Source organism: Electrophorus electricus, chromosome 19, assembly GCF_041902795.1.
Source record: "Electrophorus electricus isolate QZ-2024a chromosome 19, ASM4190279v1, whole genome shotgun sequence".
In the NCBI taxonomy this organism is placed as follows: Eukaryota; Metazoa; Chordata; class Actinopteri; order Gymnotiformes; family Gymnotidae; genus Electrophorus; species Electrophorus electricus.
The window spans coordinates 19,309,678-19,330,000 of NC_137515.1; the positions used below are offsets into that span (position 1 = coordinate 19,309,678).

General features: G+C 45.7%; 2 protein-coding genes across 9 annotated transcripts in view; both read right to left on the bottom strand.

The window, feature by feature from the left end:
* Positions 1 to 431: 431 nt before the first annotated feature.
* ewsr1a (EWS RNA-binding protein 1a) lies at positions 432 to 9,966 on the bottom strand. 3 transcript variants are annotated; one of them, XM_027019074.3, is made up of 16 exons: positions 9,890 to 9,963; positions 8,379 to 8,415; positions 8,027 to 8,078; positions 7,790 to 7,928; positions 7,489 to 7,693; positions 6,969 to 7,273; positions 6,439 to 6,643; positions 4,412 to 4,449; positions 3,696 to 3,713; positions 3,484 to 3,599; positions 3,133 to 3,262; positions 2,723 to 2,842; positions 2,354 to 2,495; positions 1,617 to 1,711; positions 1,063 to 1,315; positions 432 to 827 (listed from the first exon to the last, which is right to left on the bottom strand). In XM_027019074.3, the coding sequence occupies exons 1-16, from the start codon at positions 9,903 to 9,905 to the stop codon at positions 788 to 790; spliced, it is 1,911 nt and encodes a 636-aa protein (XP_026874875.1). In that variant the 5' UTR covers positions 9,906 to 9,963; the 3' UTR covers positions 432 to 787. The 3 variants fall into 3 exon arrangements, with proteins under 3 accessions (XP_026874875.1, XP_026874874.1, XP_081557983.1); XM_027019073.3 differs by having other exon boundaries at positions 4,412 to 4,497; XM_081701857.1 differs by lacking the exon at positions 8,027 to 8,078 and having other exon boundaries at positions 4,412 to 4,497; positions 9,890 to 9,966.
* A 1,296-nt stretch (positions 9,967 to 11,262) lies between these two features.
* The window catches only part of atp6v0a2a (ATPase H+ transporting V0 subunit a2a), an 18,923-nt gene continuing 9,862 nt past the window's right edge, over positions 11,263 to 20,323 (bottom strand). For 3 of the 6 annotated variants that reach the window (XM_081701853.1, XM_035535869.2, XM_081701851.1), the window contains 14 exons: positions 19,703 to 19,785; positions 19,406 to 19,499; positions 18,377 to 18,589; positions 17,941 to 18,091; positions 17,658 to 17,797; positions 17,406 to 17,563; positions 16,511 to 16,601; positions 16,300 to 16,418; positions 15,686 to 15,896; positions 15,354 to 15,479; positions 14,786 to 14,896; positions 13,975 to 14,092; positions 13,637 to 13,808; positions 11,263 to 12,826 (listed from right to left, as the gene is read on the bottom strand). In XM_081701853.1, the coding sequence (XP_081557979.1) occupies positions 12,724 to 12,826; positions 13,637 to 13,808; positions 13,975 to 14,092; positions 14,786 to 14,896; positions 15,354 to 15,479; positions 15,686 to 15,896; positions 16,300 to 16,418; positions 16,511 to 16,601; positions 17,406 to 17,563; positions 17,658 to 17,797; positions 17,941 to 18,091; positions 18,377 to 18,589; positions 19,406 to 19,499; positions 19,703 to 19,785 (1,890 nt within the window). In that variant the 3' untranslated portion in view covers positions 11,263 to 12,723. Of the gene's footprint in view, positions 12,827 to 13,636; positions 14,093 to 14,785; positions 14,897 to 15,353; positions 15,480 to 15,685; positions 15,897 to 16,299; positions 16,419 to 16,510; positions 16,602 to 17,405; positions 17,564 to 17,657; positions 17,798 to 17,940; positions 18,092 to 18,376; positions 18,590 to 19,405; positions 19,500 to 19,702; positions 19,786 to 20,323 lie in introns of those variants that run through there. The other 3 variants (XM_035535870.2, XM_027019094.3, XM_081701852.1) reach the window with 3 other exon arrangements.

The window sequence follows — 20,323 nt, forward strand, 5'->3', positions numbered from 1 at the left end:
TTCTTTGAAGGCGGTAAGGTTTTAGGACAAACCACCCTACTAAGACAAGCGAAGGTATCCGGCTCCCATTTACACGCTCAGACGGCGCCACAGCAACTAGATTGCGCAAATTATACCATTCAACTTTTAACGAGTGGAAAGAATCCCCTCAAGAAACAAGCTTCGAGTTTAACCTTGACACAAAAAAATAAGGAACAGCAGGTATTTGAGGCATAGCGAGCTGGGTGCGAAGGCCCAGAAAATGTCGGGCTACTTCTAGCTCTAGCCGCTTGCGTTGAAGTTAATCTAGTTTTATGAGGTTCGTAGTTTTGATCCTGTTCTCATTAGCAATCATACCACCGTCTTGGACCAATGATTTAAAAAAATAGAATAACATTTACAATGTTTTTTGTTTAGCTCATGTAACATGAACACTAAAGAGAGAGTTTGGATGAATTTTCTTTTTTTAATCCAACACTATACAGGGAGAGGGCAGGTCAAAACAAAATGGAGCACTTGGCATAAAAAAAGTTTGTTCCACAATAAACATTTTCCACAAACTCAGTCTGTACATTGAACATGCATGACGTCTGGATTCACCACCAGCTCACAGCCAGAACAAAGACCACAAAAAGACAAAAATAAAATAGATGAACTAAAACAAACATTATAGAAATAAAAAATAAAAAGGTTACTGAGGACTACTTGGAGCGCAGTCACAATTCCCATACTAACCATTATAAATATGGAATTACAAGTTTAAAATCTGCATGGAAAAATGAGGTGGGGATTTCCACTGAGGCCATTCTCAGTATGGTCTGTCCCTCCTCTCCTGACGATGTTCTCCCCTGAGAAAAGAAAAAACAATTAATAAAATATTTATTTGCAGTGCAGAGCTCATTAGGTCATTCACAGCATACTTTAATTACGGCACAGAACTCAATTTTTTTCTCCTTTTAAAACAGTTTACTCAAACAAAGATTCTTCAGTCTTTTGAATTACTGTGGCAAGTATTCATTGTAATTTGATTTATTTTGCTCTCTTTATATAACTGACCTGGGAACAGCTGTTAAAAATACTCACTTCATGTCCATCATCTTGCCAGGTGGTGCCATTCCCCGCCCCCTCCTTCCCATGTCATCCATGGGAGGGCCGCCTCGGCCCCTCCCACCAAATCCGCCTCTGTCCATGCCACGGCCACCTCGGAAGCCAGCACCACGGTCACCACCTCTGCCCCCCCGGAAGCCACCAGGCCCCCCTGGCCCGCCGGGGCCTCCCCGGTCCATACCGCGTCCTCCACGCATCCCACCTGGCCCCCCACGACCGCGATCGCCACCTGCACAGCAAAACAAAAGTGAGCCTTCAATGTAGAACCTTCCCAATTCACAAGAGGCTTCAGAGGGGAAACCGGAAGACGGTTTCAAAGTTCCAGCGCTTTAGTCCTTGAACCCAAATTTGGCCCTTAGGTAAGGCTGTAGATTGTCTCCAGGGACTGAAGGACATTGACACTGCTGAAGCAGAAGCCAGGACACAGAGCTCCGCTGGGCAGCATGTTCGGCTCCGAGCAGGCGAACGTTAAACTCCGGCACTGCTGAACCTGGCAGGAGCAGGAGAGAAAGTGCACACGCTGCGTTTACCTGGAGGGAAAGGGGGTGGTCCAAAGCCCTCGGGTTTGGGGGCCTTGCACTGGTTACACTCCATCCGCCAGGCAAAGTTCTGGTTCCCACAGCCGCTGTTAAAACAGCAAAATAAAAATCAATAAAGGGAAAATTGATTTCACAATACCACATTTCACACACTTCAGGGAGATGCTTCACAATTCCATATTTCAGTCAACAGGATGACCTAGGGCTAACAAAGGGGACCACTCACAAAAACAGTTTTGTGCTCAACTGCCCCATGAATGAAGCTATTGTGTAGTTTAAAAAGACACAAATTTTATTTATTTATATTATGATTTTTTTATTTTAGAAACAAAAGAGACAATAGTCTGGAAATATTTTTACATGCTTATCCAGGACTGGAAATAACTAAAATCAAATTCCACACTTTTCCGTACTGCGTAGGAACCCCAAACAGACATAACGTCGCTGATCAGTTCAGTTCCTGTAAAAGGGCTTTGACGGTTTGGGTCATGAATTCACCATAAAAAATGCCGAAATGTGACATTTCCTTTTTAAAAGATTAAAAACCCAACTAGACAAGCCTAGCATTGCCAGAGCACCATCTACTGCACCAGTTGTTCACATGTACTGAGAACCTCTCACGCCTGAGCCTGGTTGAAAATGGGCAAGCAGGCACTGAGCAAGGATGAAGCCCTGAGCAGTTTTCAGTGAGTGTGTGTGTGTGTGCGCGCGCGCACGTGCGCTCTTACGCGTTGGGGCACTGCCAGTCTCCTGCGCGCTGCTGCATGTTCCCTCCAGACGGTCCTCCACGGCCCATACCCCGCGGGCCTCCACGGGGTCCGAACACGCCGCGCTCACCACCTCTGCCCATACCTCCACGACCCATCATCCCTGTGGGACAGACCAGCTGTTTACTGGGTGCTCCCAGCCATGTACGCCACACACTGTCGCAGGGTTAATACTGTACACGTTTCCAGTGCACACTGAAGGACCCCATTTGGGTGAGATGTTTTGTTTTAAACCAGCATGGTGGACCATGAACCTTCACAAAATCATGCATTTTTAAAATACACCGTTATTGAAGTGCCCCCTTCAGGACAGCTGTGGGTAGTGTGTACCTCCTCGGGTCATCATGCCCCCGCGGTCACCCCTCATCGGCATGCCCCCACGCATCATCCCCATCGTGGGCTTCCGACGGGCCATGGAAACCTTCAGCTTCTTCCCCTGGAAATCTTTACCTGGTCACCAAAACACAGGAACACACGTTTACACTTTACACTCATGGCACACTGACCACAGGAAGGCATGTTTACACTCAGCAAATGGCAGACACTCAGAAGCCTTCTTGAGTTGAACTAGGTGTGACCAAGGGCCGCAGGTCTACAGACTGTATGTCTAAATACGGTACAAATATTGGACTACATATAGGCAACTGTGGTGGAGAGTGACAACTCTACTGTTACTTTTAATCCCATTGCAATTCCACTGGAATTCTGTTGTATTTGATTACAAGTGTAACAGCACCCACCATCGAACCACTCCACCGCAGCCTTGGCTGCCGGGGGGTCCTCGTAAGACAGAGTAGCGTCACCCTTTGGTTTGCCCGTCTCCTTGTCTGTATAGATGTTTACCGCCGGGAGGCCAGTCCGCTTGTTTATCTAGAGAAGCGCAAACATAACTGCGCATTTAAACATGGCTGTTAAAGAGAATCAACTCTAAGATACAACAGAGGTTAAGACCTCAGCATTTGGCCAAAGGGTTTGATGTTTATTCAACTGCTGGTGACATTTACATCAGAGGCTTATAAACATGATCTTAGAAAGGAGCGTGAGGGGCAGCAGTGAGCGTGCAGCACCGAGCCGCACCCAGAGACACACACCTTGATAATGCCGCTGTGTTTGAAGAACGCAGCCACTTCGTCCAGCGTGGCGTTCTCCGTCAGGCCGGTGATGTAAATGGTACTGTTCTCAGAGTCATCCTGCTCCTCTGGGCGGCCTGAAACACACACACAGGCTGAAAATTAGCCTCCAGGAAGTCAGCGCAAGGGTGCAGAATTCACTAGAAACACACACTCCTGAAGGCTGGCCTTACCCATGTCTGGATCTGGTCCTGACAAAGACAAGGGGGAGAGAGAGGAGAGAGAGAGACAAGTTAGTCTACACGCCTCACTTCCTGTGCTCCTGACAAGACCGTGCTACCAACTCCAGGTAAAAGAATTACCAGGTAAGCATGTCACTGGCACACCTGGTCCTCTGAGCATTCAAAACCAAGAGAGGGAAAAAAATTATACCATTGTGTTACACTCCACAAAGTAGTGGTATTTTATATTTGCCTTGTATACTGATTGAATTTTATAGCCTAAGGTACTTGTAGGGGATCTATTCAAAACATCCCATATTCCTAAACCTAACTTTTTCTTTCGTTTTTGGTAAGTGTGCCAACAATGGCAAAATGATCAAAACCTCTGAAAACCAGAATTCCAAATTGAACTCCATACCATAATTTCATATGATATATATCAATACACTGATGTAATGCAGTCAACTACCATTAAATCCTAAATATGTAAAAACACCTCAGTGAAGGAGTTGATTTTTTTTTTTAAACCCATAACAACCCTGTCAACCAATATATAATCGTTCATGAAAACCCTTAAGTTTCTAGCCAGCAGTGTTTTCACAAACACGCCAGTATGGCGTTTTCACAAAGAAAACAAAAGAGATACCCATGAAAGATGGATGCACGAAAACAAAAATATTCACTTTGTAATCTAGTGTATATGCTCTTGTAATTCTCGTTAAACTTACCACCAGGCTTAATGAAGCCACCTCTGTCTCCAGCGATGCTGGGGGAATAGGCGGAGATATGAAGGCCACTTTCCCTTAAACAGCCACTTCAGTACCACAAAAGGGGGGTTATGGGGGAGAATGTACAGGTCTGGCTCTACAAACTCCCCAACAAGGCATCTTTAACCCCAACTCTAGTTACAATGTCTCCAACACTAACACTTGTTGGGGGGGGGGGGCTTGGGATTTATTATGCAAATGACATATGATTTTCGCTTAATAAAGAGCTTTACATATTAGTGGCTGAACAATGACTAGGATCTAAACGTTAAAAAGAAGAACACAAGGGCTATGGTCTTTACCACAGAGTTGGGAAACCCCCATATTTAGTTTTAAACACACAAATATGGGAAGATTTAATTGTTTCAGACGCAGGCCAGGTACTGGTTACTGGCAGATTTTTTTAAAGTCATACTGGAGACATAAATGCTGAACAGGGTCAAGAGATGGTGTTCTGTGCTCAGAAGGCCACAGAAAACAGCCCCAGTGCCAGAATTCCCAGGACACAGAGAGTGTGAGCCCAACATCCCCACCTGCATCTGAAACAATCTGCTTACAGAGACCTGGTACAGGTACTTTCAAACGAAAACAAACAAACAAAAAAAACAAAAAAAACAAAAACAAAAACAAAAAAACAAGGATACCATAATACACATGATTTTTGTCTGTTTACAAATGCCTTTAAGATATAATTACACAAAGTAAAAAGGCTATCAAAGACATGTTTAAAATTACCATTACAAGGTTTTAGGCTTTCTTTTGTTTGTTAAAAAACAGAATTCTTTTGCTTTCCCCCCCGGGAGTGTAAAGACACCACGCCTCCACCAACTCTTTATGTCCCCATTTGAAAAGGCTGTTGGCCCACACTGAACTGAGTAGCAGTAGCGTAAAAGCACTGCTCTGTTAACATGGCTCTTTGTTACCTGCAGCGTATAAATGCGACAAAGCATGTTAAAGGAAAAAGTGCTCATTCACTTCACAAGAGACAAATGCAGTTCATCACTTCAAATATTAAACTGATAATGTTATTCCCATAACTCAGAGGGGAAAAAGAAAATGGATGCAGTGTGTTAACAGGGCTGAAGTGCTGAGAGAAATGTCAGCACTAACAAAGCCAGAGGAACCTCTCAGCCAAGACGAAGTGTTACACTTTAATTTGAGTATTCATTACAAAATCAGGTTCAAAATCAGATTCTTGTACAATGGGAATACAATTAAATAGTACTTATGCACCACTACGTTTTCAGAACACTGCATTCACTTTCAAAAACCACCAGTTCATCTCAAACACTGAATTATATGTAAACTCTGAGAAGAAATAATTTGATACCCTTTTGGAAATATTTTCAAAAGCTTCAAAACCCTTTACACACCCTTAATCTGGAGGGGAACAAAAAACATATCTGGATATTGTACCAGTAGCCTTTTTTTTTGCCTTTGACACTTCCAAAACAGATTTCAGTCTACCTACCTGCAAGTAAAGTGGCCAGCGTTTACCCGACCATGGTTATGTGGTTACCCTACTGTACAGGTCATTGTGGAGATCAAACAGCATAGGGCTGCATCTCTTATGCCTGTAATCATATTTCACTTGCACGACTCGTGCACACTAGGTCAAAAGATCTGTCTAAAGCTTTGTACAAAATTCCAGCCCTGTAACCCCTTACCTTAGGCCATGTGCCTGAGGGATGAGTGGCATATAGCTCACTACTTTACGCCTAACTAGTCATTAAGAACAAGGCTTAAATCTTTTTCTTTGCACCTGTACTGTTGTTCTGTCACTGCCCTTACAGAACTAACTTTTTATTTCCCACAACCGACTGAAGTGCTACACTTCTCTTCCTTCAGGACGGAAACCCACGCTAACTGGAAACCTCATTTATGTTCATTTAGCACAGCTCTTGGGACGTGCATGGCCTCTCACAGCTGCTGTATGGAGGGGAAGAGAGTGGTGGAGCAAGTTCACATGAACACAAAAACGCACTTACCCCATGCCTCCACGATTCATGCCCCCACGCATTCCACTGCCTCCTCCTCCTCGCATCATGCCCCGGTCAAACCCCCCTCGGCCACGCCCACGGCTCTCCCCCCCTCCCAAGCCACGACCCTCTGCAGAGCCCCCGTAGACAGCAGAATCCGGGCCCGAGTAGCCTCCCCCACCCATGCCGTTCTGGTGGTCTTGCCTGTAGCTACCTATGAGGACCCCACACAAACAAACAAAAACAAAAAAATGACATTTCGCTTTGGTCTGTGTTCACCAGCCCAAGATATTACAACTACAGATATGCAAATACATTAGCCAACAATTGGTATCAGGCAATGAACAAAACAGCATAACTAGCAGTCGACTGATTGTTTACAAACAAAACTGCTAACAATCCTTAACTAACCCTAATGTAAATCTAGCCAAAATTCTGGTAGTTTTTTTTTTTAATTAGCTATTGGTAACAGCCAAGAATTCTCTTATCAGCACATTATGGTTCACAATCCTAACATCTGTGCAAAACTACACACTCACCATACTGACTGGGTGGTTTGTAGTCACTCTGGCCATATCCACTGCTGGTCTGTTGGCCGTACTGACTGGCAGGAGGCTGTCCGTAAGAAGCAGTGGGAGGGGCATAACTGGAGGGCGGGGCCTGCTGTTGTTGGGGTGGGGCCTGTTGCTGGTATCCACTCTGCTGGCTGTAGGAACTCTGCTGTCCGTAGCCCCCCTGCTGGCTCTGGTAGCCACCCTGCTGCTGTGAGTAAGACCCCTGTTGGGGAGGCTGGGAATAGGAGTTCTGCTCATAGCCAGAAGGGGGCTGACTACTGGCGCTGTAACTGAGGATGAGGACAAACAGCATGAACAGCTAGAAATTAAATCAACACAAGACTGCATGCACTGCAGAGCTCAGAAAAGCTGACATTTCTTAAACTGAAGCCCTGTTTGGCAGTCTGAGCAAGACCTTCACCAACACTACATCTGGTATGCTGGCACACAAACATACAAAACAGCAGCAGCAGGAGTGATGGAGAAGGCTGGGTGCTGTAGGTACCTTGGAGGAGCAGAAGACGCAGGCTGTTGTCCATATCCAGGATAAGCGGGCTGAGCTCCGTAACCTGCTTGGCTGCTGTACGATGCCTGGCTGCCCGCGGAGGAGGTGGCAGCGGTGGCTGTGGACGTGTCATAGCCCCCAGCCCCGTAACCCTGCACGGGTTGGCTGTAGCCCTGAGACGCTGCCGGTGCCGCATTGTAGCCTCCTACAGACACAGGCAGGTTTGTTTTTTAAAGTCAATAATACGAGATGGGGGCAGTGCGGGGGGTGATCTGGTTAAACAGCACTAGGAATGACTCACCGCCGGCTGGGGGCTGTTGCCCATATGAGGACCCGTAGGTTTGCTGACTGTATCCCCCAGATGAGCTGCCTGTCTGAGAATAGGCTGACTCAGCAGGCTGGGTGTATGAGCCATAGCCCTGCTGCTGACCGTAGGACTGCTACAGAAACAGAAAAGCCTCGCGATCAGACTCCGACAGAGACACACAGGACAAAGTGCTGCCGTGGTGACAGCGGTGTATGCCCGAGGGAGCTTTACCTGGGCACCTTGCCCATAGGTCTGTGAGGTCTGGGCAGCGTAGGAGCCATACCTGAACAAAGACACACCATCCACTTACAACAAATCACCATCCTACAGTACTGGAGAATAAGTGTCCCAAGATCAGGAGACAGCATTTCCAGAATGGGTGTACAACCCAACTGAAGGGCTGAACTACAGCAGAGCTCAGGAGAATCATTTCAACTCCAATCCATGTAAACCTCGTAATTAAGTGATGATTTGATCCAGGTTCAGATGAGAAGTGAAATCTTTAAAACAGCACTGTAGTTATCCTGCCAGATTATGGCCAGATTAAGCAGCACAGTTTTACAAGAAAATCATGGAGTCTTACCCCTGCTGGCCTCCAGCCTGTCCATAACTGTTGTAATCTGAAACGACAATAACATATCGTACTACTTTTGAAAAAGTGATGTTTGTTTAAAGCATCCAAAAGCCATTACAGAGAACCACCCCCCCCCATCTTTATCTGCCATGACGTCCTTATTAGGACCAATTCCATATGTACTCTTAACGTGTTGACTGACACATTAGTACTAACGACTAGATCCCAAAGTAGTAACGGTGGATGCCATTTTCTAGTATAAGGAATTAATGTTCTTAGTGCCCAGGCACATTGTTGCTCATCGAATCGTTCTTCATCTTAGCAACGTTAAAGACATTAATGATTAGGAATACTTCATTCATTCAAACACGCGGCAAGGACAGAAGAAGTAACGTCAGAGCTGTCCGGCGTTGTTCACCAACATGTATCTTAGGTCTCCAATGACTTATTCTTCTACTGTCTGGGAACTCTAGTTAGGGACCCCGACAGCAAAGACACTTTAAACGTGCAATCAACCACAAAACCTTCCAAATCACCCAAACGTTCTCCGGAGAAGACAACACATGTTCTGTGGATTAAACTTTAAATACGGCCAGGTCTAACTGTTTCCGTCATGTTCTCGTATTGTCTGCTCCAGATCCAACCCATCTGCTTAAGATTTCGGAACCGCACACTCATCCGCCTACCGGTTACAGAGACAAAAGACGCTATCCAGAAACAATTAATTAACTGCATATATGTTATGTATAATTAACAGTAAATAGATCGACACTGACTGGAAAGCGAAAAACATGGAAAAAAGAAAATAAGCTTTCCAACGCTGATAAATACATTCAAACCACGTGAGCGTTTTAAAATAGCTGAAACAAAGCTAGGTTGCGGTAGCTAGCCGGACAGCCGGCGTGTCGGTGCCCTGTAAACTAGTTACGGCCACCGTTACTGCTAGATTAACAGATGGACACGAACTAGCTAGCCAGCTATGAGAATGACTCCGAGAATGCACGGTGTGCTACACATACAGCAGAGATAAACGGACACGTCGGAAAATACCGGTCACGACCACCGACCAGGCTAGGTAGCTAAGATAAATAACGTGCTATCTTAGCGCAGTATGCTAACTAGCTAGCATCCCGTGTTACACAGCAAGCAAAAAAAAATAAAAAAAAATCACAGCACGTGATTTATAACGGAGCCGTCTATAGACTTGTCTAATTCAATACTATTTAGTATGTATATCTTGTACTTCTTCGCGAATTAACCTATTATTTTCCCCTTCTGCACATAAATAACGCGTTTGTTCGCCGTTTAGCTAGCGGCTATTAGCCCGCTCGCGCACAGCGTTACCACGCAACGGTCGAGAGAAAAACTAGCCGGAGGAGCTAGCTAAACGGCGACATCCTGAAATAAATACTAATGCATATCATTATTGTTATTATTATTAACAGCAGCAGCACCGACTAATTAGTATTACAGTACAATTTTTTGAGATATTTTTTTTTCCCCCGCAAATGTGAATTTACCTGCTGCGGACGCCATTTCGTGTACTTGCTTTCTGCCCCGTAGCGACCAAATCACAGCGCATGCGTGAAGATGATCTCAGGGCGCTACCATTAAGAGACAACGAAAGTACTATGGGTGTAACACAAAGCTAAAATACTTAAAATACAAATCCTAGTTAATCACTTTATTCAAAACTGGATTATTGCACTTGAAGGCGAATTATTTTTTTTCTGCTCGGTTTATGATGCTTCTTGGGGTATGTGTTCTTTTAAAACGATGAATGGAGCCGTCCTTATCTTCATTTCATGTAACCTACATTCAGCATGTGTGGACGTTTCTCCAGTACGAGCTATAACTTAGAAATATATAATAAATTATAATATTATAATTATAATAAATATAAATCTGCTTCCCTAACGCGGATCTCATATTTAACAACATCTACACTGTTAGTACCTGCATCAATACATTTTATAAATATCTATTTGTAACATCAAAAACCATTAGGCCTATTTGTAAGCAGTCCACCTTTGAGAAATCATGGTGATTATTATTACTGTTATTGTTATTATTATTAGTAATTTTGTTAATTATTTTGACTATTTGGTCCTTTTCTCATACATATTTATAAATGTCCTCCTTTCCCTAATTCCCTTGCAGGATCTTTTTACTGATGAGTTAATTATGAACTGATGTCATGTCTGCTTGTGTGTACATCACATGCAAGGTTGAGTGTGCCCAGGCTGCCAATGTCAATGTAGGCCACTGAGTATTGACCTTTTAAGGATATGTGGATGAGTGTTGAAATATAAAAACACTACACATTAAATAAAGCCATCAAGTGAGTGCCTTTCCAAGGCTCCAGTTCACATCTCTGAAGTGATATTGGAGGGAATATCTCTGAGATGTTCCCTTGTCTTGCACAAATGGGTAGGTCTCCCTGTGTGAAGTCTTCTTTCACACAACAGTCCTCCCTCCGGTTTGTGGGAAAGAAACATGAGACACAGTGAGCAAAATTATAACAAGATACACGTATGAGCACACTAACAACTTCTTTTCTCAAAGTCTCTTTCCCACGTCTAAGCCTAAACGGGGAGGAATGCTACCCTGGGAACACCACTGTAATAAACACTTTACAAACATTGGAGTTAAAATACATAAGTTTAAAGGTGTGCTCCACACTAAATAAAAAATTAAAGTGTAGTGTAGTTATGTGACCACTTCTGCTCCTGGAGTTCTAGTGCCCGAGTTTAGATCCAGGCCTGATGTAAACCTTAACCTAAACTGTCAGGTGTACCTGCATATTAGACCCATGTGTGTTGAAGCTAAACTCGGCAGATTTCCAGGTAGATCTGCAATCCTACAAATAATAAAGATGAACCACTATCAGGACTCTGTTTTTGAAAATTATGCTTTAATACTGTACACCATGAAAATTTCAATGAAAACTCTATCTAATATGACACTGACTAATGCTGTGTGACATTTGTTTCCCACTTGTAAAAGTTTACCTGCAACATCACAGGTTGGTTGTGTGAGAGCTTCAGCAGTCATGGAGCAGATGGCTAACTGAAGTGTTTTCATTTCAGTGTGGCATACAAAACTGCGTATTGAAAAATACTTATGGCACTTTTGAAATCTGATATGATGTAAAATGTTTGTGAATAAATAAGATTATCAAATAGTATCTCTAAATATAAATATAACAGCTAGGCCAATGCTGACAAACAGTTATTTACATGGAACCAGTGTTGGTAGTCAGTTGCAGATATGCTTGAAATGAATGTTTTCATCTGTGGCATTACGTAAGGGGTTTGCTGATACTGCTAGAAAAGGGTATGAGTGGGGCACAGGAGGAGGAGAAGGAGGAGTGACACAATCATCTGCAGTACTACAGAGTCAGAGTCACTGTAAGCCATGGTGGGTGGACTCAACACTGATGGTGTAGTGAGTCACAGTAAGCCATGGTGGATGGACTCAACACTGATGGTGTAGTGAGTCACAGTAAGCCATGGTGGATGGACTCAACACTGATGGTGTAGTGAGTCACAGTAAGCCATGGTGGATGGACTCAACACTGATGGTGTAGTGAGTCACAGTAAGCCATGGTGGATGGACTCAACACTGATGGTGTAGTGAGTCACAGTAAGCCATGGTGGATGGACTCAACACTGATGGTGTAGTGAGTCACAGTAAGCCATGGTGGATGGACTCAACACTGATGGTGTAGTGAGTCACAGTAAGCCATGGTGGATGGACTCAACACTGATGGTGTAGTGAGTCACAGTAAGCCATGGTGGATGGACTCAATACTGATGGTGTAGTGAGTCAGAGTAAGCCATGGTGGATGGTGTAGTGAGTCAGAGTAAGACATGGAGGATGGGCTCAACACTAAAGGTGTAGTGAGTCAGAGTAAGCCATGGTGGATGGTGTACTGAGTCAGAGTAAGCTATGGGGGATGGTCTAGTGATTCAGATTAAGCCATAGGGGATGGTCTAGTGGGTCAGAGTAAGCCATGGAGGATGGGCTCAACACTAAAGGTGAAGTGAGTCAGAGTAAGCCATGGTGCATGGTGTATTGAGTCAGAGTAAGCCGTGGTGCATGGTGTAGTGAGTCAGAGTAAGCCATGGTGGATGGGCTCAACACTAAAGGTGTATTGAGTCAGAGTAAGCCATGGAGGATGGGCTCAACACTAAAGGTGTAGTGAGTCAGAGTAAGCCGTGGTGCATGGTGTAGTGAGTCAGAGTAAGCCGTGGTGCATGGTGTAGTGAGTCAGAGTAAGCCATGGTGGATGGTGTAGTGAGTCAGAGTAAGCCATGGTGGATGGGCTCAACACTGAAGCATCATTTACTTCTCACAGTAAACCATCTTGCTCGAAGACAGAGGGCAGGAGTGAGAAGTCAAATGGGGCAAATTTGACACCCGTTCCACTGTAGAATTTATTCTGAAACTCCACCCTGCAGATAAAGAGAGAAGAGAGAGGAGAAGAGAAGAGAGAGAGAGTATGTATGTGTAAGTGAAGACTAAACAAGAATATTTTAGAAGTAACATGATCAAGCCATCAAGGTATCAATTCAGAGAGAGTACCAGGGAAAAGGGCAGGAGTGGAGTATATGCAATGTACTGTAATGGAGTGCCAATCCCCATATTATAAAGAGAAATAATCCGTTAATGAGATTACAGCGTGCGCAAATGTCAGACAGCCTTGCTCTACTCGTGAGTGTTAATGTGTGTGGTGGTGTGTTAGTGTTTTTAAGAGAAAGGAGATAGAAAATGTTTGTGTGTATGTGAAGGTGCGTGTGTGTGTGTTCAAATATGAGTGTGTGTAAAAGTATTAGAGTGTATAAGTGTATGTATTAGAGTGTACTAGTGTAGGTGTGTTTGTGTGTGTGTGTGTGTGTAGGTGCATGTGTGTGTGTGTGTGTGTGTGCGTAGATGCATGTGTGTGCATGTGTGTGTGTAGGTGCGTGTGTGTGTGTGTGTGTGTGTGTGTGTGTGTGTGTGCAGGTGTGCATGTGTGCGTGTGTGTTGGTGCATGTATGTGTGTTTGTGTGTGTGTGTGTGTGTGTGTGTATGTGTAGGTGCATGTATGTGTGTGTGTGTGTGTGTGTGTGTGTGTGTATGTGTAGGTGCATGTGTGTGTGTGTGCAGGTGCACATGTGTGCGTGTGTGTTGGTGCATGCATGTATGTGTGTGTGTGTGTGTGTGTGTATGTGTGTGTAGGTGCATGTGTGTGTGTGTGTGTGTGTGCGTGGGTGTGCACTGACCAGTGCAGACGCAGCGCGTGCAGGAAGGCGGAGAGTCCCTCCATGAGCATGAGGATGGAGACAGTGAGCAGGGCGAAGACACTGAAGACAGGAGCCAGGACTACAGCACCCAGCCTGGAGCTGATCTTCAGAGCTACACGCAACACCATCGCCCACAGCACCTCCGACAGCTCTGAAACACACACAGCAAAGCAAACAGAGTAAAGAACAATCAAAATGAAAAACAATTTATCATTTTTATATCCGCTTGTGTGTGTGTGGTGTGTGTGTGTGTGTGTGTGTGTGTGTGGTTAGGTGGGTGTGTATGTGTGTGTGCACGAATGTGTGTGAATGCTGACGGGCATGAGCCAGACTGAGGGCCCACAGACGCAGGTATGACGCTGTGTTGGAGATGCAGCCCAGGCAGTATTCTATAGTGTGGATAGACTGATGCAGGAACACATCTCCAAAATCAAACTGCAAACAGATAAACACAAACACAACATCACCAAAACTTACAAACACTGGGGCATCCATGTTATGTTTCAGGCTGTATCAGGGTGTTCTGAGCTGTGTTGGGAGTGTTTCAGGCTATGTTTGGGTGTGCTGGACTGTGTTGGGGATCATTCAGGCCATAGTGGGGGTGTTCTTGGCTGTGTTGGGGGTGTTTAAGGCTGTGCTGGGGTGTTCTGGCCTGTGTTAGGGGTGTTTCAGGCTGTGTTAGGGGGTGTTTCAGGCTGTGTTGGGGTGTTCTGGGCTCTGGTAGGGGTGTTTCAGGCTCTATCAGGGTTGTTTCAGGCTGTGTTGGGGTGTTCTGGGCTGTATCTGGGATGTTTCTGGCTGTGTTGGGGTGTTCTGGGCTGTTAGGGGTGTTTCAGGCTGTTAGAGGTGTTTCCAGCTGTGTTGGGGTGTTCTGGGCTGTATAGGGGGTGTTTCCGGCTGTGTTGGGGTGTTCTGGGCTGTATAGGGGGTGTTTCCGGCTGTGTTGGGGTGTTCTGGGCTGTATAGGGGGTGTTTCCGGCCGTGTTGGGGTGTTCTGGGCTGTATAGGGGGTGTTTCCGGCCGTGTTGGGGTGTTCTGGGCTGTATATGGGGTGTTTCCGGCTGTGTTGGGGTGTTCTGAGCTATATAGGGGGTGTTTCAGTGCATTAGTATGAGCTTTGGGACTGACCTCCTGTGGAAAAGTCTCACGGCCGAGTGGATCATCGAGACCTTCCTCTTCGTCATGGCCCATGGAGGGCGAGAGATCATCCTCGCTCAGACGCCGAACCCTCTCATAGCCCTGTACACAATGGCAACCACAGCAATCCTGTCACACACACATGCCAGCTCTTACAATGGCTCTCTCTCTCTCTCTCTCTCACACACACACACACACACACACACACACACGCACGCACGCACGCACACACACACACACACACACACGCACGCACACACACACACACACCAGCTGCTACAATCTCTCTCTCACACACACATACACACACGCGCGCACGCACACACACACACACACAGCAGCTCCTACAGCCAAACACACACACACACACTAGCTCCAAAATGCACAGCTGATTACAAGGTCGTAATTTACATAATCATAAGCTTGCACTGGGCCAACTGGTCAATACTAGTTTTATTTTGTTTTGGGTGCTGTGTAACGTTAAGGCCGAACACACACACACACACAGTAGAGTTTTTAATCTGTATACATCATGTTGTAATAGTGAACAAGCACGTACACACACCCTGTGGACACCTAGGCTTTTGCCACCATGATGCAACCAGTAGAGGTAAAGTGGTTTCCCTAGCAACAGCACTGGAACACACAGCAGGGCGACAGCTACCAGGAACACTTGCAGTGCTGCCTGTAAGAGACACACACACACACACACACACACACACACACGCGCACGCATAAACACAGGTACAGGTGAAAACCAAGGGCACTCAAAAACACATGTGCACACAAACCCAGAGATGCACACACATACATGCATGTTTGTACTTACAGTATATATATATATATATTGCATAGAAACACACACACACAGGCACATACACACACACGCACCTGACCAGGGTAAAGTGGGGCAGTGGTGTTCCCCTGCATCAGGAACATGCTAATGAAGTGGATGAGCACGCTGGGAGCAGTGCGTGAATCAGCCGAGGAGAACGCCAGCCATTTGTAGAAGATCATGAAGACCAGGTAGCCAAAGAGACACAGCAGGAAGAGCAGCTCAGGTAAAAACAGCAGGTAGAGCTTAAACTTCTGCCTGAAGTGCCTGCACACACGAGCACATAGGGATGGAGAGAGCTGAGGCTGGTCTACTGTTCGGCAAGCCAGTAGGGACATCACAGGACAAGACAAATCACAAACCAAGGGTTACGGTTGGTTTCACTTTTAATAAAAGGGCTTTTTGTCTGTAAGATCTGTAACAGCTAATATAGAGCAGCTAGCATAGAGCAGCTAATATATAGCAGTTAGCATAGAGCAGCTAATATTGGGCAGTTAGCATAGAGCAGCTAATATAAAGCAGTTAGCATAGAGCAGCTAATATAAAGCAGTTAGCATAGAGCAGCTAACAGGACAGTTAGCAAAGAGCAGCTAATATAGGACAGCCAGCACAGGGCAGCCAATACACAGCAGCTAATATAGAGCAGCTAATATAGGGCCAGTGTACGTACAGATGGTTAAAAACACTAAGCACCACGCCAAAGCTCATGTGCAGGACCCCGATGATCACAGACATCTTCATCTTGTAGGAGTTGAGGAAGACTAGCCGGTTCACCGCCAGGTTCCATATCTGCGCACACAGTTGGGCAAGAGCGAGTTAGGCTCGTCCGCACCACGGTTCTGTGGGGCTCTGGGCCGGGTCTCCATCGGTGAGCCACTTACTGGGTCGATGCCCAGCGGGTAGGGTCCGGTGAAGACTCCAGACACGTTGGGATCAAGAGCAAGGAGTGCGTTCGTCTGTAAAGTTTCATTCCTGCATAACGTGAGAACATACAAGAAAAAGGTTTTCCTAGCCAGATCATGCAAAGGTTTTAGGCAGGGAAATTTTTTTAAAAGAAAAAAAAAAATTTTTTTTAAAGACAAAAATGTTAAATTCAGTTTATTGGGACAGTAAATATGTATTTGCATTTGTAAAACATAAAATCATCCATCATACTTTAAGCCCTAGGCAACATAAAGCTGTGTTTTCTGTCCAATTATTAAAGTTTTCTCTTTAATTATGTTAGTCTTGCTCTCTAGGGCACATAGAACTAAACACAGAAGTCCAGCAAAATTCCATTTAATTTAAGTGCCATAAGTGCCTGTTTGCCTTCTGTCAGTGCCTGAAATGCATAGTGTGTGTGTGTGTGTGTGTGTGTGAGTGTGTGTGTGTGTGAGTGTGTGTGTGTGTGAGTGTGTGTGTGTGTATGTGTGTGCGAGTGTGTGCGTGTGTGTGTGCGTGTGTGTGTATGTGTGTGTGTGTGCGTGTGTATGTGTGTGCGTGTATGCATGAGTGTGCGTGTGCGCGTGAGTGTGCGTGTGTGCGTGTGAGTGCGTGTGTACGTGCGTGTGTATGGGTGTGTGTGTGGGTGCGTGTGTGTGTGTGTGCGTGTGTATGTGTGTGCGTGTATGCATGAGTGTGCGTGTGCGCATGAGTGTGCGTGTGTGCGTGTGTACGTGTGTGTGTGTGAGTGTGTGTGTGTGAGTGTGTGCGTGTGTGTGTGCGTGTGAGTGTGTATGTGTGTGTGTGTGGGTGTGTGTGTGTGTGTGTGTGTGTGCGTGTGTACATGTGGCTTACGTCCACTGCTGCTCCCTGAACATGGCCTTGACGTTCCAGCCAGATCCAAAGATGTTGAGGGATTTGGAGAAACAGTCATTGTAGATGAGTCCCGTGTAGCAGGAGAACAAACCCATCATCAGGATAATGTACCGGCCCTCATAAAATGGCCTCCACATCTGGAACCAGGGCAGCCAGACAGAAATGCAGGGAATTAGACTCATAACAGAGCTGTCCTTCCTAGTGGAACAGAATTCGGCTTCCTGCTCTGACCTCATTTCCTGAGCGTCTTCTTTTATGGTTCTTCTCAGTCAGCACCATCCACAAGGCGAAGAGTGTCATGGCAACACCGTGGCCCACGTCTCCGAACATCACCGCGAACAGGAAGGGAAAGGTGATTATGGTATATGGGGCTGTGGATACAAAATTAATCTTGCGTTTAACACTCATTATTAGCAGGCACGCCATCCAGAGAAACTCGGAAACACAGCAAAAGGTAAATACAGCATCCTCATAAGTCAGCCACTAGGGGGCGCTGAAGGTCGGGAGCACTCACCTGGGCTGGCTTCTCTGTAGTCCCCCACGCCATACGCCTCCACGATGCTCTGGAAGCCTGAGGTGAACTTGTTACTCCTCAGAAGAGTGGGCGGGGTGTCCTTACTGGGGATGCGGTTCACAAAGGATGGGACAGTCGCGTCTCCCTTTCTCTGTCAGCATTTAACAAGATTATTTCAACAACACAGCACTCACCCATGTACCATTGGTTTTTTAAACTCTATTTATTTACTTACATACAGCAAAAGACAGTTCATAATAAAGTTCTCCACTTTTGAATAGTGTTTTTCTCTCTTCTAACATTCTGGATTCAAACTGGTACTTTGCTGGCCGTTACCTTGCAGTGAGCAGTTAGTGAGTCACAGAAACCACGGTGCACTCCAGCCTTCCATAATCATCCAAATAAAAGCGGAGAACCCTGAAGCATTCCCACTCACCGAACCCTCCTCCAGCGCCCTCCGCAGGTTGGTCAGGTCACTGACGGGACACCACACCTCGGCTATCAGACACTTGTTGGTGACGTCGAAGCTGCAGAGGTTGAGGATGTGGTAGATGGCCTTCATCTTGGTCACCTGCAGCACCCAGCAGTGGGCAGACTCGGACGCCTTCTGGAGCACCTGCTTCAGGTACTCCTCGGTGCGGTGGAGCACCTGGCACAGGGGTAGCGGAAGGGCGGTGTGTGACGGAGGCGTGGGTTTGGTCATCTCACAGAACAGTCATGGGGAACCACAGCCGTGCCCCAACACACCTCAATCAACTCATGGATTCAAGTTGTTGATCATTAGCAGGTGGCCTGATTCAGGTGAGTTAAAGCAGGCTAGAATGTCTCCAACACTAAACCCTGCACTACTAAAGCCTGCAAGACCCTTTTAATGCAATGGCCTACAGGACAACACATGTGCGGCTGACATTTGGAGTCATTTCTACTTCAAGAGCATTTCAGGAGTGTGTATGGTATTTCAGGAGTGTGTGAGTATGGTATTTCAGGAGTGTGTGTGAGTATGGTATTTCAGGAGTGTGAGTATGGTATTTCAGGAGTGTGTGTGTGAGTATGGTATTTCAGGAGTGTGTGAGTATGGTATTTCAGGAGTGTGTGTGTGTGAGTATGGTATTTCAGGAGTGTGTGAGTATGGTATTTCAGGAGTGTGTGTGAGTATGGTATTTCAGGAGTGTGTGAGTATGGTATTTCAGGAGTGTGTGTGAGTATGGTATTTCAGGAGTGTGTGAGTATGGTATTTCAGGAGTGTGTGAGTATGGTATTTCAGGAGTGTGTGTGTGAGTATGGTATTTCAGGAGTGTGTGAGTATGGTATTTCTTTCCTGAGATGTGAAAGCAAGAGTCTCAGTTTTAGGCAAGGGCTCTGCTGCCTGGCTGTCCTGCAGGGGGCGCTACAGCATGAGGGGCAGAAAAGGTGAGAAAATGAACAAAGATAATGGTATATAATGGTTAAAGCAAGATGTATGTACGTTGTGGAGGTCCTGAATTCGTATCTTCAGACTGTCCATTACATCTGCTCTCTCTTCATCAGTTTCTGGGTGGGGGTAGAGATGACAGTGGTAGCTAAACACACACATACACACACACACACACACACACACACACACACACACACACACGCACACACGCACATTAAAAAAAAAGAAAGAAAGAAAAAAAAAACCAAAACAAAACCCAATCACTAAAGCAGGAATTCTGTACAATCATGAATAAGAACGTCCAGCCCCAATTTCACAAGGTCTACCCAATTGGTTGATGGCTCTCACCAGTCACAGATCTTCTGAACCTTCTGGCCAATCTGGTCACCCCAGAAAGAGATAAGGAAGACCACATTCTTACTAATCTCCCCCTGCAGGCGAGAGCAGAAACAGCACCGGGTTAGCAAACTCTCACACCACGCTGCCTCTCAACACACACACACACTTCACAGCAACAGAATCGTCTGTCACCACGATGAAAGGAAACACGAGTCTTCAGCTCCAGCTGGAAGCACTGGACTATGTTCTGTGGGCATGGCTTTGACATTTTGTGTTCTCCCAGGGCTGAATGTCTGGATCAAAAATTCTTACGTGTTTACTGGCTGTGCTATGTACTGGTTGTGTAATAGGCTATGTACTAGTTGAGCACTGGGTGTATACTGACAATGTACTGGCTATGTACCGGCTGCATACTGGCTGCATAGTGGTTATGTACAGGCTACATACTGGCTGTGTATTGGTTGTGTACTGGTTGTGTACTAGCTGAGTACTGGCTGTGTACTGGTTGTGTACTGGTTGTGTACTGGCTGTGTACTGGCTGTGTACTGGCTGTGTACTGGCTATGTGCTGGATGATGAAGACGATGAGGAAGAGGGGGAGGAAGAGGAAAGGAACCACCACGGGTGAGAC